General features: G+C 31.5%; 1 protein-coding gene across 5 annotated transcripts in view; it reads left to right on the top strand.

The window, feature by feature from the left end:
- LOC139495179 (aminopeptidase Ey-like) overlaps positions 1-14,546 on the top strand; it is a 79,802-nt gene that overhangs the window by 20,822 nt on the left and 44,434 nt on the right. For 2 of the 5 annotated variants that reach the window (XM_071283377.1, XM_071283386.1), the window contains exons 4-18: positions 1,793-1,910; positions 2,818-2,938; positions 3,435-3,589; positions 5,347-5,460; positions 6,046-6,180; positions 6,712-6,777; positions 7,529-7,594; positions 8,040-8,218; positions 9,360-9,460; positions 10,047-10,186; positions 11,180-11,235; positions 12,069-12,216; positions 12,847-12,923; positions 13,408-13,521; positions 14,360-14,527. In XM_071283377.1, the coding sequence (XP_071139478.1) occupies positions 1,793-1,910; positions 2,818-2,938; positions 3,435-3,589; positions 5,347-5,460; positions 6,046-6,180; positions 6,712-6,777; positions 7,529-7,594; positions 8,040-8,218; positions 9,360-9,460; positions 10,047-10,186; positions 11,180-11,235; positions 12,069-12,216; positions 12,847-12,923; positions 13,408-13,521; positions 14,360-14,527 (1,758 nt within the window). The remainder of the gene's footprint in view (positions 1-1,792; positions 1,911-2,817; positions 2,939-3,434; positions 3,590-5,346; positions 5,461-6,045; positions 6,181-6,711; positions 6,778-7,528; positions 7,595-8,039; positions 8,219-9,359; positions 9,461-10,046; positions 10,187-11,179; positions 11,236-12,068; positions 12,217-12,846; positions 12,924-13,407; positions 13,522-14,359; positions 14,528-14,546) is intronic. The other 3 variants (XM_071283376.1, XM_071283379.1, XM_071283378.1) reach the window with 2 other exon arrangements.

Here is a 14,546-nt window from a genome sequence, read left to right as displayed (position 1 = left end):
TACTTTGGTTCGACAGCTTAACGTGACCTCGATTTCAAATACAGCTCTTTCTAATAGTACAGGAAGGTAACAGATGGTGCAATGCTACATAATCAGAATATACAAATTTTAGTTTTTAAAATGCTTTCCTGACTTGAACTTCTAATATTTTGGTTATGCAATAAGAGAAAATCTAGCTAGAACAAGAAAACATTATTAACAAATTCACCTGTTTCTGAATCTATAGTCTTGTGGGAATTTCATTTCTTGTACACCTACAATGGAAGATGTCTATAGTTTATGACGCCTTGAACCAATTTCAATGTGATGTATTTACCAGGATGCATTATTTAGATTTTTAAACGGTGAATTACTCATGTGGATTAAAGAGACAATTTTATATGTTTCATGACCAATATGCATACGTGTATGTAGCGATTGTAGGGCCGAGAGTAAAACCAAAAGTCAAGATAATTTGATGATCTTTAGTATGATATAGTATAAAATTTCAATCCTGGTATTTTTTATGAATTTAAAGCCGCGATAGGTTTGGGCCACAACAAATTTTCATTACTTATTATGCAAAATTCCATATAATAAGGTCCCCTTGAATCTTTTTGTTTCTCAGCTGTTGCCTTTGATACAAATACTACAAATAAGAGAACTGAACATTAGTCTTTGTTATTTAATATTTACTTGTATATTATATCTTATATAATCAGCGCTTACTGTATTATGCTACTCAATTCTTTCTTTATATATTATGTTGTGCTGTTACATTTTCCTGAGTGTATTTTGAGAACTTTGCTACTTACATATAGGGAGTGTATGTATTTTATAATTTATTAGAATACCCGTGCGGTTTAAAAAAAATATAGAACTATTTATATAAATAGACAGATATATCAAATAAAATTTTCAAGCTCTTAAAGTGTTACCAATAAGACCCTTGAACTGTAGCCTCTTTGGAAAGACATTCTCTATCAAAGAATTTTTTACCAGAATTGTGGAAGTTAAGAACAGGATAAATGTGCTTAGTCTATATAAATTCTAATATGACGCGCTTCTTTCGATTTGTGAATAAACACATGCTCTAAATCCAATAAAATGTGTTTACACATGCGTATATTGACTACTGCAGAATAATGTATTTCATCAAATTGGCACGCGTTTTATAAATTTCATTAACTTAAAACACTTCCAAACTCTTAAATGATGCACATATTGTTACCAATTAATTAAATATGACTGTAATGGTTTGCACTTCGAAATTGACATATTTGACCTAGATACGACAACCGTTCATGCTGGCTGTTCAAAACTGCTCCCTCTGAAAAATCACATTGCCAGCCGTTTGCTTATTTACAAACAAACACTCTTCACTTATACACATAAAAAAAAAGAAAATACCTTTATTGTCCTAATCACTATCGCTCGGGCAAAAATAATCACGAATATAATGTCTACCCATGTTAAAACTACAATAAAGTATAGGTTGCATCAATTAATTCTTAAGTAACCTTAAAGGGATATTTAAAAAAATATGGGTCCGACTAGATTTTTATACTACAAAAGCTAGATAGCTGTTTAACACATTTTGATGCCGCTGATGTCGTCACAAAGAAAGCTTTATTTTAATTTGTGTACTGCTATACATTAATGCAAGTTAACTTTTTTCACGTTCTGGATGACGTAATGTTGCTATACAATAACACAATAAATATTACATATATTTGATAACAAGTTTGAAATATTCCAGTACTGTAATCATATAAAACATTTGGGCCTGGATAACAATACACTCGTATTTTAGGGGAAATGGCTGGATTGCTGATAACTATGCAGTTACACCAAAGATGTCAACTTATTTATTGGCTTTTATAATCTGCGATTTTGAATACACAGTAAACACCACTAAAAATAACGTAGAGGTAAGTATGTAATCCGGTTACAAAGAATTCAAAAAAAGTAAGAAGATGCTCTATAGGCATATATCATACCTTTTTTTGTGGAATTAAAAAAACATGGCCCAACCTCAAGTGTTCTAACTTGTATTGATTGTAAATTCATAAATGCATGCGAGAACAGGCGAAATGACAGCTGCTATATGGCTATTATTCAGTTTACATCTTAAGCTCAATTTACATCAATTATTTATTATTGGTGTGTTTCTCTGTCCTATATGTTCTCCAATTTATTTGTGTTGTAGTCTTGTCAAGAAATGATGTCATTTTAATGTTATATTTAACATTGCCATAAAAGCGGAAGGTTTGGCTAGCCACAAAACTTTGTTCAACCCATTTTTTTCTTAAAATGTCCTCTACCAAGTCAGGAAAACGGTCATTGTTATATTATAGTTCGTTCATGTGTGTGTTACATTTTAGTGCTGTGTTTCTGTTGGGTCGTAGTTCTCCTCTTATAATTAATGTGTTTCCCTCAATTAAAATTTTAACCCGGATTTGTTTTTTTACTCAATCGATTTATGAATTTCGAACTACTACTACTGTTGCCTTTATTTATATTCATTTGAATGTTGTTCCATAGATTACGAAAGTATTTCCTGAAACATAGTCTGTCGAAATGCAAACCAATGAAAAAAAAGTTTAATTGATCATATCAAAAGTGTAAAGGTAGTTGTTGCATATACGAATTATAATACAATTGATAAATACTCTTGGTTGGTGTTTATATAGAACTGTATGTATTGAACGTTTTATCTTATATAAGCATACACAAAACAGAAAATATGGCATTTACAAAAATCTTTGTCTAAAGAGATTGTGTACCTAGTATAACAAGAGATTGTAAAGATCTAATGTTATATGATATATTTTATAGTATCGAGCATGGGCACGCCCGGAGGCGGTTGGTCAAACTCCGTACTCTTTAGATGTCGGAGTCAAGGTCCTGACCTATTTTGAAGAATATTTTAATATTTCATTTCCTCTACCAAAATCAGGTATGATAGCTTATATTTTATGCATTGTTTATTTATTTATTGTCCGAACATAACTTTTAAAGAGGACAGTTATACTTCTGAATGATACCCAAGACATGCATTTAGTATTTAAAACATAAACTTACTGTTCATCGTGTTAAATCACTGGTAGTTTGATAGTTTTAGTCTAGCATTAGTTATTGTCATGGTCCACAATGTCATAATTATCAATTGAATTTCAGTAGAACATTTGTCAACAACTAAAAACTATAGAATTCGTTAAGAAATACGTTCTGATCGAGTGGCAAAAACTGCAACCAAAATCTAAAATCTTATTTTAAACTTCCAAAGATATTTTATAACAGGGTGTTTGATTTTTACAATAGCAGGAGGGTTAACTCGAATGTGCCAAATCTATGATGAGACTAGCGTCACCATGTTGTTTCTATCGCTATATGTCAGTAACCACCTTATTGTATTTTATTTTTTCGTATATACACTTTTTGTTTATAAACAGACATGATAGCTGTACCAGATTTTGCTGCTGGTGCTATGGAGAATTGGGGACTTATCACCTACAGAGAAACGGCCATGTTGTATGACCCAATGGAATCAGCAGAGACAAACAAGCAGAGAGTAGCTGTAGTCGTTTCGCATGAATTGGCACATCAAGTGAGACTTATTAGATTTCGCATGCAAACATATTTTTGGGGTCAATTTTTTGCGAAAAAGAACAACCGAATATAAATTCTCCCAATTATATCAACAACAAAAAATTCTAACATAAATACAACATAACAGTGAGAATGTAGCCGATAAATTCACTAGAAAGTACTGAACACGATACATGAATCGCGAAAATTAGTTGAAATACAGTATGACACTATAATTTTTAAAAATTGCAATTATCGATGGATCCCATGTATTAAAGGTTTTTCTACGAATGTTTTCCGATCAAGTATCTAACCTTGTTCTGAATAATCTGTAACTCATCTTGGGTTTTATGGGTAGTGTATATATAATTTGAAAAGTCTAGAGACATCTATTTGTCTAATTTAACATTATAGCTTTTTTGGATGTTTTATCTCCAAAAAAAAGAAACCAACGTGTAACGCATGTTATCTTTTGTATTTTTCAATGACTTTTAATGTGTAAGATTATACAAAAGACATCATTGAAGAGAATCACAGAACTTTGACCAATAAAACAAATTCTACTATCATCGGTAAATGCTATTATATTTTGGCATTATCATTTTATCTACACATTTTAAGTTTTGAAGGACGATACGTATAGAGTTGTTCCGAATAGAAAGAGCGGGAAATAAAACAACATAAGTTCTAACATGGTGTTGTTTTCATAAAAATGAATCAATTTGAACTAAAGCAGGTTGAATTCATATACATATTTATCAAAATGTAAAAAAGCCGGACAACCACAAAGATTTAAAAATGAACCAATATCCTATTTACATCAGAATCCTGAGGTAACATGTGCAAATTGGTACACACATCCGGGTCTCTTTAGTGATAACATAGTCAGTATTGACACGGATATTACTCAACTTAAAAATATCTGGTTTCTCATAAAATACATCCGTTATGCGTGTTTTTATATCATTTTTATATTAATTTTGCGGTTATTTCAAATTACTGAACTAAGTTTGCACTCCTTATGGAGTTATGATTCAGGTTAAGCCGTCTTTATTTCGGATTTCTGCACAAGCCCTTATAGTTTTCTGTGCAAGGTTATAAAGATGCTTGGTCAATTTCCCTTGAATGTATGTCAAACCAGATTTATTTGAAAAAAACACTTTGCAATCATTTATTAAAATGCATACGTGAATATTGAATCTCTTACCACAGTATAACTATCACTGCATGGTGTATAACTAAAAGCATCTGAACTAGTCTTGTAACTGAAATTGTCATTTAACACTAGGTTTTTACGGTAGCGTAACAGTAGACCACCAGTCCCTATTGATTTCATCTGTTTAATAGACATTGCGCAAATACTAGCATGTTTCAATAGTACATTGCACGTTTAGGTTTTAAATGTCACCTAACCTAATGCTGATGAACTTTCAAACACATGGACCTAAGACATATTTAAACTCGAATGTGTAATGATACCGTTTTATGCGTCTGACATACGAAACTGTTGATGTCGCACACATGTAGTATAGGAAGGTCATTGAAAATATTAATGTCCAGAGCACAGAGCGTCGTTCAACGTGCACATTTATTTTTTTAAAATATAACCCGTGAAGATCTCATAATCCTATGTTTAATAACGACGAATACATTAGAGAAATGAGTAACAGTTGTTGTAAATCATATAGCTAGACAGCACTTATTTGACATGCAACTCGAGTTGTAAAATTGTACTTTTATTGGTATCTCACTTTGTAAGTACATTTTCTTTTCTAGTGGTTTGGAAACTTAGTGACGCCATCTTGGTGGGATGATTTATGGCTGAATGAAGGATTTGCCAGCTTTGTTGAATACATGGGAGTCGATCACGTCCACCCAGATTGGCTGATGGTATGTTATGTAATGATTCTACACCAATAAGATACTTTTCACTTGTTGCCTCATAATTTAAAGAATATTATTATAGATAAACTCATCATAGATACCAGGATTAAAATTTTGTACTTACGCTAGTATAATCAGTGACGCTCGAATCAAGAACAATCTAAAAGGCAAAATTTGGGTCAAAGTTGAAGTACGTTGAGGACCAAAAATTCCTAAAAGTTTTGCCAAATACAGCTAAGGTAATCTATTCCTGAGGTAGAAAAAGCATTAGTATTTAAAAAACCCAAAGTTTATTTATAAGTATGACCATATCAGTTATAAATCATGTCAACACATACGTGCTGACTACTGGGCTGATGATACTCCCGAGAATAAGCACCTCCCTAGACGTGGCATCGACCTAGTGGTTGTAAATAATCTGATCATAGATGAATGTAAGAAAATAAGGAATTTGAAAAAAGACAAACGACGCAAGTTTACAAAATAGGATGTTTTAAAGCTTTGTTTATATACAAATCAGATGCATTATTTTATGTGTAACAAATGTATATGTTGTTATAAACTGTTTGTTTCTTTTTCTACTTTATTTAGTTTGAACAAATTGTGGTTGAAGATTTACAAGACGTTTTTAACTTTGATGGTCTGGTTACCTCACACCCTGTTTATGTACCAGTGTCTCATCCAAGTCAAATTAATGAAATATTTGATCGAATTTCATACGGAAAGGTATGGTCAATATTAACTCCCTATCTTATACAGGAAGGGTACGGTTCTGTGTAAGTTTAACTTAATATTTGATACAGAAATCTCATACGGGACTCACATCAACTTTAGATGAAACGAGGCTGTATGCATTGACAGGATAAGTTTCTCCTTCCATGCATGCATCACCAATAATTTCAGCAAATAACATACGACTTGATTTGACTCTGATTCACTGCTAATTATTCTAATAATACTATTTTAATTGTAATATAAAAGAACATATATTGTAACCATTTATAAATTTGAGGCAAACTAAGCGCTTTATTGGTACAACCCTTGACCAGAAACGCTCAAACAAAATGTTATGAAAGGCAATGAGTAGTTAACGAATACATACATATACTCAAGGAACATTAAGGATAACAGAAAGTATATCTTGCCTAAGTCTATCTTTAAATCACATAGTTGTCTTTAGAATTGTCGATTATAATTAAATAGCGCAGTTGATGCAACAGTGTTGTTACAGTGTTATAACATATTAATGTATTTTAGGGAGCTACTATTATAAGAATGATGAGGTTCTTTCTGGGAGAAAAAACATTTCAAAAGGGACTTCAAGTAAGTTTTTTGGAAAAAGGACTAACGAGGTTTGCTACATTATCACATCTACAAAAATAATCGCGATAGATCAATGAACAGTACATAACAAAATATCATGCTTCGAATCGGCAACAGTCGAGTCTTAAATGGACACTTGATACTCCCTATATATGGGCCACTGGTAGAAAATCTTACCAGTTAAAAGTGCAGCATCCTTTGAAAAGTTTAATGAATCATAATCTCGTCATGATACATGATAGTCAAAACAAGTTTAAAGCAAAACAAAGCCACATCGTATTATTATGTATTCCTCAATGAATCAACAGTTATGTACTATTCCTCATACTAACTTGAAATCCGCCTTTTCAGACTCGAAAGAACGTTGAATATGGATTGGAAACAAGCACGAAAATTGGTTGTAATTCCAATGTTTATGACATTTTTAGCTGACCAAAACGTCTTTGTGGGTGGTTTTGGAATCTCGAAAATCATTCTTAAACAGCAAATTGTCAAAGCCAGATTTTGTTAAGCAAAGCCTTACATGGCTTAACGAGTATTCAGCAAGAAGACATATATGAATATTTTCGATGCAAATATGTGTTATTCGATTTTTATAATGTAGTTATCGTATACTATAACACTCTTGTAATGGTATTGTTTTGTTCCTGATGTTAAATTCGTAGTTGACGAAATTGGTTATGTAGTTCTAATCGAGCAAGTTCATTGACAACTTATTCAACAATAAAAATCCTATTTAAAACTGTTGCAGAGATATCTTAAAGAACAAGCCTACGGAGCTGCGTTTCATGACGATTTATGGAAAGCTTTATCAGAGGTATGAATATTTAGCATTTTGAAGACTAAAGATAATAGACAAATCTATCAATACATTTGATAAGTATTAGATATACCATTTCGTTCTAATTTTCTGTTCGATTTTCATTGTTCCATTCTTTCTTTTTATTAAAGTATGTATTTGTTTACCTTATATGTGCATTGTATTATATGTGAATATTTTCTTCTTTCACAACTGGTTTTGACATGAATACTTTTTGCATGTTAAGGTTCTTTTGGCAAAAATTTAACTTAAAAATGAACACAGCTATATAAATACTATGATGATCAAGAATTGCTCAACCTGACTTTGGAATCAATAATTTTTGTTCCGAAAAAAGTAAAGATTTACCCTGATAGGGTTTAAACGGTCTTGTATATGCACAAATATGATATTGATGTAACCCGGAAGAGGTTTATACTGTTCAATAAAATATTTATTTCAGCAAAGCAAAATAGATGGTAGTGCTCATGATGTCAAACACATCATGGATACTTGGACCCTGCAGATGAATTTCCCAACTGTGTTCATAGAAAGAACAGGACAAAATTTAAGACTTAGCCAGTCTAGATATCTACTAGATAAAAATGCCACAGACCCAGGAACATATACTTCGCCATTTGGGTAAGGGTTTTACGTGTAACAAAAGTTCAATCAAATAATTGTTAAACTGGTATCTTTCTTTTTTTAGGTTTTACCAAATTGCAATATACACCTAATTAAACAAATGCTTAAAATCTTTATGAAAGTTTTGTTGTGGTATTCATATTGCTGTTCATATTATTAGTTTATCCTACGAATAAAGTTCATCATCTGGACAACTGTTGACTGACCTTTAAATAGAATTGACCTTTGAAAAAAGGTTCACAATGCATATATATTACTACATTTTGACAAGAGGAGAAAAGCATTAAAAGAAACTACTTCCGTTTAAGATGAGGCTCTAAGAGACGGTTTGATTATATGCATTGTAGCATCGCAACTTATTGTCTTCTGACTATTTACTATGTTGTTTAAATATTTATGATTCCTTCAATATACCATAACATACTATTTTAATTTATCATGGCATCGATCCCTTTGGAGTTTATTGCGTACGTAATTGTTTACGAACACGGTGTTTTTTGTTTGCTGGAATGAGAGATTCGCCACTTATTCCACGTTTTATAATGAAAAACACATTACTTATCTAACATTTATTCTAGTATTCGTAAAACATCATACAGTCATACAGTTCACATATTCAAGCTCGTTTCTAACTTTTTCCTTACTTTTTTAAAGGAACAAATAAAGCATAAAAGCACGAGATATTAATGAATGTAAAGTTGCAAACAATGAAATGAGTTGCCGTAACAATTTACGGATATACTCAATTATTATTAACAGAGAAACATATAACAATTTAAGGGAGAAACTTATAACAATTAAATCAGATAATTAACGGAGACAAAAGTTATAACAGAAGGAGCAACTTTCATGTAAAACAAAATGTCAAAGGAGAAAACAAAGTTTGAAGAATGATAATGCTAATCGCAATTCGCAACAGAATTAATTTGATTCCGTCAGTTGTATAGTTTGTTTTTATACAATCATTTGGTCTTCAAATCAATTTTTATGTGATTAAAACCCTGGTAAACTACGGTTGCCTGCGTTTGATTTTCATATACCAGTAGGTACTAGAATATAAGGACATGTGGTTTTTTTACCACATATTGTAATTACTTTTTCGTACTTTGTTATTGCAATGTTGTTGGTTTTTTTATAGATATAAATGGGAAATTCCAGTGACATTCACAAGTCAATCAATTTCTAAGTTCAACCAAACAGACAGTGATATTACTTGGATGAAAAGAGATGGAACCGACGGTAACTATGCTATTACCTATTGTTTCTTCAAGTTTCCTTTAACTTGTACTGTATATAATCGAATTGATACGTAATGCTTTTGTTGTGCGTGTATCGAGTGTTTTCTTTGTTGATTTTATTACTTTCTTTTTTAAACAAAGGTTGTCAAATATATAAGAACGTTTTATTTTCGTCAGAGCATTTAACTAAACTAAATATAATCAAGCCCTAAATAAAAATATTTAATTGAGAAAAAACGATACTTCAGAAGAATTTCGAGAATAAGAATTGGACAAAATAAAACTATTTTGATCTTACACATGTTACTTATGGATGATAAGTGTCATCTATTTTCATGCATTGTTGTCAATACAATGGTATGTTATGGGACTGTCGATGTCATACATATAAAATCTACTATTTTCGATCAAGAAAAATGCATGTATTTAGTCAGCAATATGCCATTTGTTTTTCATCCGTTTGAAATATTACTTTTTATGCACAAAAAGGTACGGTCTATTTACTATCTGTTGACGTCTTTGGATAATTTCTAAAATTTTCGATGATAAAGCTTCACATGTACATTATTTTATCCACTATTCTTCAGTTGTTATTAGTGATGCATTGTCCGCTGAATCAATGGATGACTGGTACCTCGGGAACGTCATGCAGTATGGTTACTATAGGGTTAATTATCCAGAGAGCAACTGGCAGAAACTGATTCAGCAACTGAAGACTAATATGACGGTATTGTACACATTACTCAAACATTTGTGTGACCATTATGTTAAAATAAGTACGCCAAATAAATTGGTTGCATACAAGAGCATCGTCAGAGACGCTTGAATTTAAAATCACTCGGAAGGCTAATTCAAAGCATACATCAAATTGACTGTAAACTAAACATTATAAAGATTTCAGAGCACCTATAGAAGTGTACAACAATCTGTAACGTCTTATGTTGAACAAATGAAATAAAAACATAATGACAGATATGAAGCTATCTGATAATATACAATAAAAAATAACATACTCATCCATCGGACCGAATGTCTGTTGGGAAGCTCTTTTGTAAAAGGAAAGAATAAAACAAAGATGTGTTAAACTTCTCGTAATCATTAAAAATACCAGAGTACATCGTTTAAGAATAAATTGAATAGGTTAACCCACACCATAGTTTGCAAGCTTATAATTACATACCCAGAATCCCGTTTCGTGTACATCAGACTCGCCAGTGGCATTGGAATATTTATATTAAATATTATAATTTAAAATTTTTAACATTTTCTTTTCGTGAACCGTTTTTAATCGGAGCAAAAAAAGGTATCTTCTTTAAAATTTATTTGGCTTTAAAAGTTAAACGCTGTTGGCGTCTCAAATTGCTTTTTGCTGTATAAAGACAAATCAAATATACCATGCTTATAACGTAATATTCGTTTACATATTAAGCATATAGATAAAGATAGCAGTGATTTTACAATGTTCAATTTTCGTAAATTTTGCAAAAAGACAAATCAATGTAATATTAAATAACAAATAAATGTAATCGCATGAACTTCTATGTTAGCGAAACATCATGCATCCACATAATGAGCATCCATTTTTATAAAACAGAAACATGTAATGCTTATTGTCAATCCGTTGTTTGTTTATTTTCGATTATTATTAATCCATAACTTTTGTTTATTGAATTTTCAAAAGATTCCTGAAAATATTGATTCATGATTGTTTCTTTTCCAGAAAATTCATCCAATAAATAGAGCTCAAATAATAAACGATGCTTGGAACTTAGCAAAGTAAGTCGTTTACATATAAAACTATGACATATGTTACATTAATACCCGGTTCTTACACAATTGATAAGATAATGATAGGTCAACATAACACAATTATGTATTTAATCATTTCAAATTACTATTAAAGTGATATTTTATGAATTGTATGCACCCACAGCACCGACGCACTGTCCCCGAATACGCTCAAATAAAGCATTTTAAAGCTAAGGATGTGAAAAAAAACGTTAAAATGTTTGAAGCTACATGCATGTATACGAACTAATCAAAATATTAAATTGATTACCACATTCATCTATGGCCATCTTTGCACGAGGAATGTGGCACCTAAGTTTTCGTTTTTAGCGATTTCTAAATTTATCAATACATTTTGGTTAATACAATATTTGATTGAGTTATACCACGTCTACAACTCTCACTAGAATAGTCTAACACTTTTGATAAGATTAATTTGGTGTCCGGCTTCCGAACTTTTAATCTCAAGCATACCCGAGTAATGGCATGCGCAATGACTTATTGTACTAAACGATTATCACGCCGATTCGTCAACCTTTTACACCTATTGTAACTTTATACAATAGTAAGTATTGTAAATAAGTGCTCGTACGCTATGGTACACCTTTATACTTTACGAATTAGCGTATGACACCTTCCTTGAAAATTTACTTTAAATGTTGCTTATGTAAAATATAACTTTTCAAGCATCTGGGATTATAAACTAGTTACATTTTTGTAAATTTTCACTTTATTTTGTTTTTTTAAGTTAAATCGACTTATTATCTCTTTGATTCTTTGAGTCAGTCGACTTATTTCAAATGGTTGTTTTTCATTTATAGATCCGGCGACCTCAAGATGAGCATAGCCCTTCAAACAGTTGAATACATGTCGACAGAAGACAACTTTTTACCGTATTCAGCAGCTTTAGGCGAACTACTTTATGTTGAAGACATGCTCGAAAGAACAGCGTTGTTTGGAGCCTTCTCTGTAAGGAAGAGTTTATATCTACACCGTTATAAACAAATGGCATTGACACTGTTACTTGAAAATGTCAAATTTGCACACAAAAAAGAAAATTGAAATAGACAATAACAATCAAAACCAAGGAGTAAACAAAGATTCATAAAACCAAAAGACATTTACATCAACAGTTACAAATGATAAATAAGAAACAACACGAACTCCACTAAAAACCGGGAGTGAAATCAAGTGCTTAGGTGAAAATAAGTCTAAGCTGTCCTTTTCTATTTCGGATGTTTCCTTTTATGTTCTATAAATTCATCATAGATACCAGAATCGAAATTTTGTATTTGCGCCAGGCGCATGTTTCGTCTTCAAAAGACTCACCAATGACGCTCGAATCAAACTAAGTTAATATGGCCAAATAAAGCAAGAAGTTGACGAGCATTGAGTACAAGACATTTTTTAACGTTTGTTGGTGCCTTCTCTGTAAGGATTATTTTTATTGCTGTTAATCGTTTGAAGTTTTTAAATTTCTGTTTGCATAATGACTATGGCCTCTGTTTCAAAGATGAGGTGATGTAAAAGTGTTTGATATACTAATATACGTACTTGTTAATTGTTCTTTAATGATTTTATTCTTTCGTACACTACCAGAAATTCATGAAAGCGACGTTTACAGTTCCCTTCAATAAATTTGGAATGGACAACTCAGGATCGGCTCATTTAGAAACGTAAGTACTTCTAAATTTAGGATTTTTAAGATAAATATGTTTTTCAGCTGAAAAAGACACACTGTGGTCTTAACCGCAAAATTGCTTGAGCAAAACCGCCAAACACAAATCAATAAAACGTTTAATCCAATTATACAGGGAAATAAAAACTTAACCAAATAACGATGGCATTCTTTTAACATGAAAATTATGACAACGTGAAACATAGGAAGCAACGTATGCACCTCAATTTATGGTATATCAAAAAATAAAAAAAAATAAACATTCCTGAGTTAAAATAACCATTTTTCAGATGAAGATGATTCATGTTTAAGGGATTTGATAGAACCCGTTTGTATTCAAACTTTCCAAGAGCTGATGTGTGTAAGATTTAAGAAAGCATTCGCATACTTGATGAATTCGTGATAACAAATTTTGTTCTCACATCATCGTTGGATAACAATACAGAATCAGAGAAATGAGTTAGTCTTTTATATATTTTTAGATATGTAAGAAGGATTGTTGTTTCTCTAGCATGTAAATATGGTAACAAAGATTGTATTGGAAATGCAACAAAACTATATAGGGAGCTAATGGACACGACCGACGGAACTAACCCGTGAGTACAACAGTCAATTATATACTACAATTGTTTACAAAATTCTACGAAAAAAAAATTGCATACTAATTATGTATGGAATTTTTCCAGTAAACTTCTAACTTAAACATCATTCATTTTCCTTTACAATCGTATTTACTTTTTCGTAATACTGAAAACTTTAAAGAAACGGCAATTAGTGTTGATTAAATCAGGTAAAAAATATCATATATGGACATTTTTATCACAATTTAAATACGGGATCAAAACTGTATCGTATGCCCTTAATATGAATCTTGCATTAACCGAAACTTGTCTTAACCAAGCATCTTCTTAAGTTTAGTCATATCAAAATGTATGCGTTGATAATCTAATTAAACTTAGCATCTTTTAAATCCGTACAAAATACACAAGCTGTTTTTTGTTAAATTATTTGTAATTTCTGTTTCATATAAATGGCCTATAAATTTATGCAGTTTATTTTTACAAACAACTCATATTTATCAAATGTTTATGAGTGTAGAAAAAAACGTCATTTTTTGCTGTACATTTATCAAATTTAAAAAAATAGCACTATTGACGTTTTCATGAAAATTGGTTCAAATAATCTTCATACTTAATCAAACCAAATGTAATTTATAAAAAAGAGGCGTACATGAACTCGTTTTCAAGTTGATTACGTTTGAATGATAAAAATCAGTCGAAAAATGCATCTTTTCCCGATATGTCACAGTTTGACGTCGCGAAAATAACATTTTACGTAAGCAACGCCATTACCTCCCCTGTAAATGTATCGTATGCCCTTAAACAGGTTTAACTGTACATTATGCAAATTTCCTTAATCCGTATATATTTTCAGAATTGATGTTAATCTGCGATCCACTGTGTACTGCACAGCCATACGTTACGGAGGTGTAGAAGAATGGGACTTTGCATATAAAAAATATAAGACCGCGAATGTTGCCACTGAAAAGGCTGTTTTGTTATTGTCGATGTCCTGCAGCCGGGATGTTTGGGTTTTGAGCAGGTGTGTATTTAAAGGGAAA

The sequence above is a fragment of the Mytilus edulis genome, chromosome 11 (assembly GCF_963676685.1).
Source record: "Mytilus edulis chromosome 11, xbMytEdul2.2, whole genome shotgun sequence".
Lineage (NCBI taxonomy): Eukaryota > Metazoa > Mollusca > Bivalvia > Mytilida > Mytilidae > Mytilus > Mytilus edulis.
The sequence above is the reverse complement of the archived record's forward strand: the minus strand, read 5'-3'. Positions and strand labels throughout refer to the sequence as shown.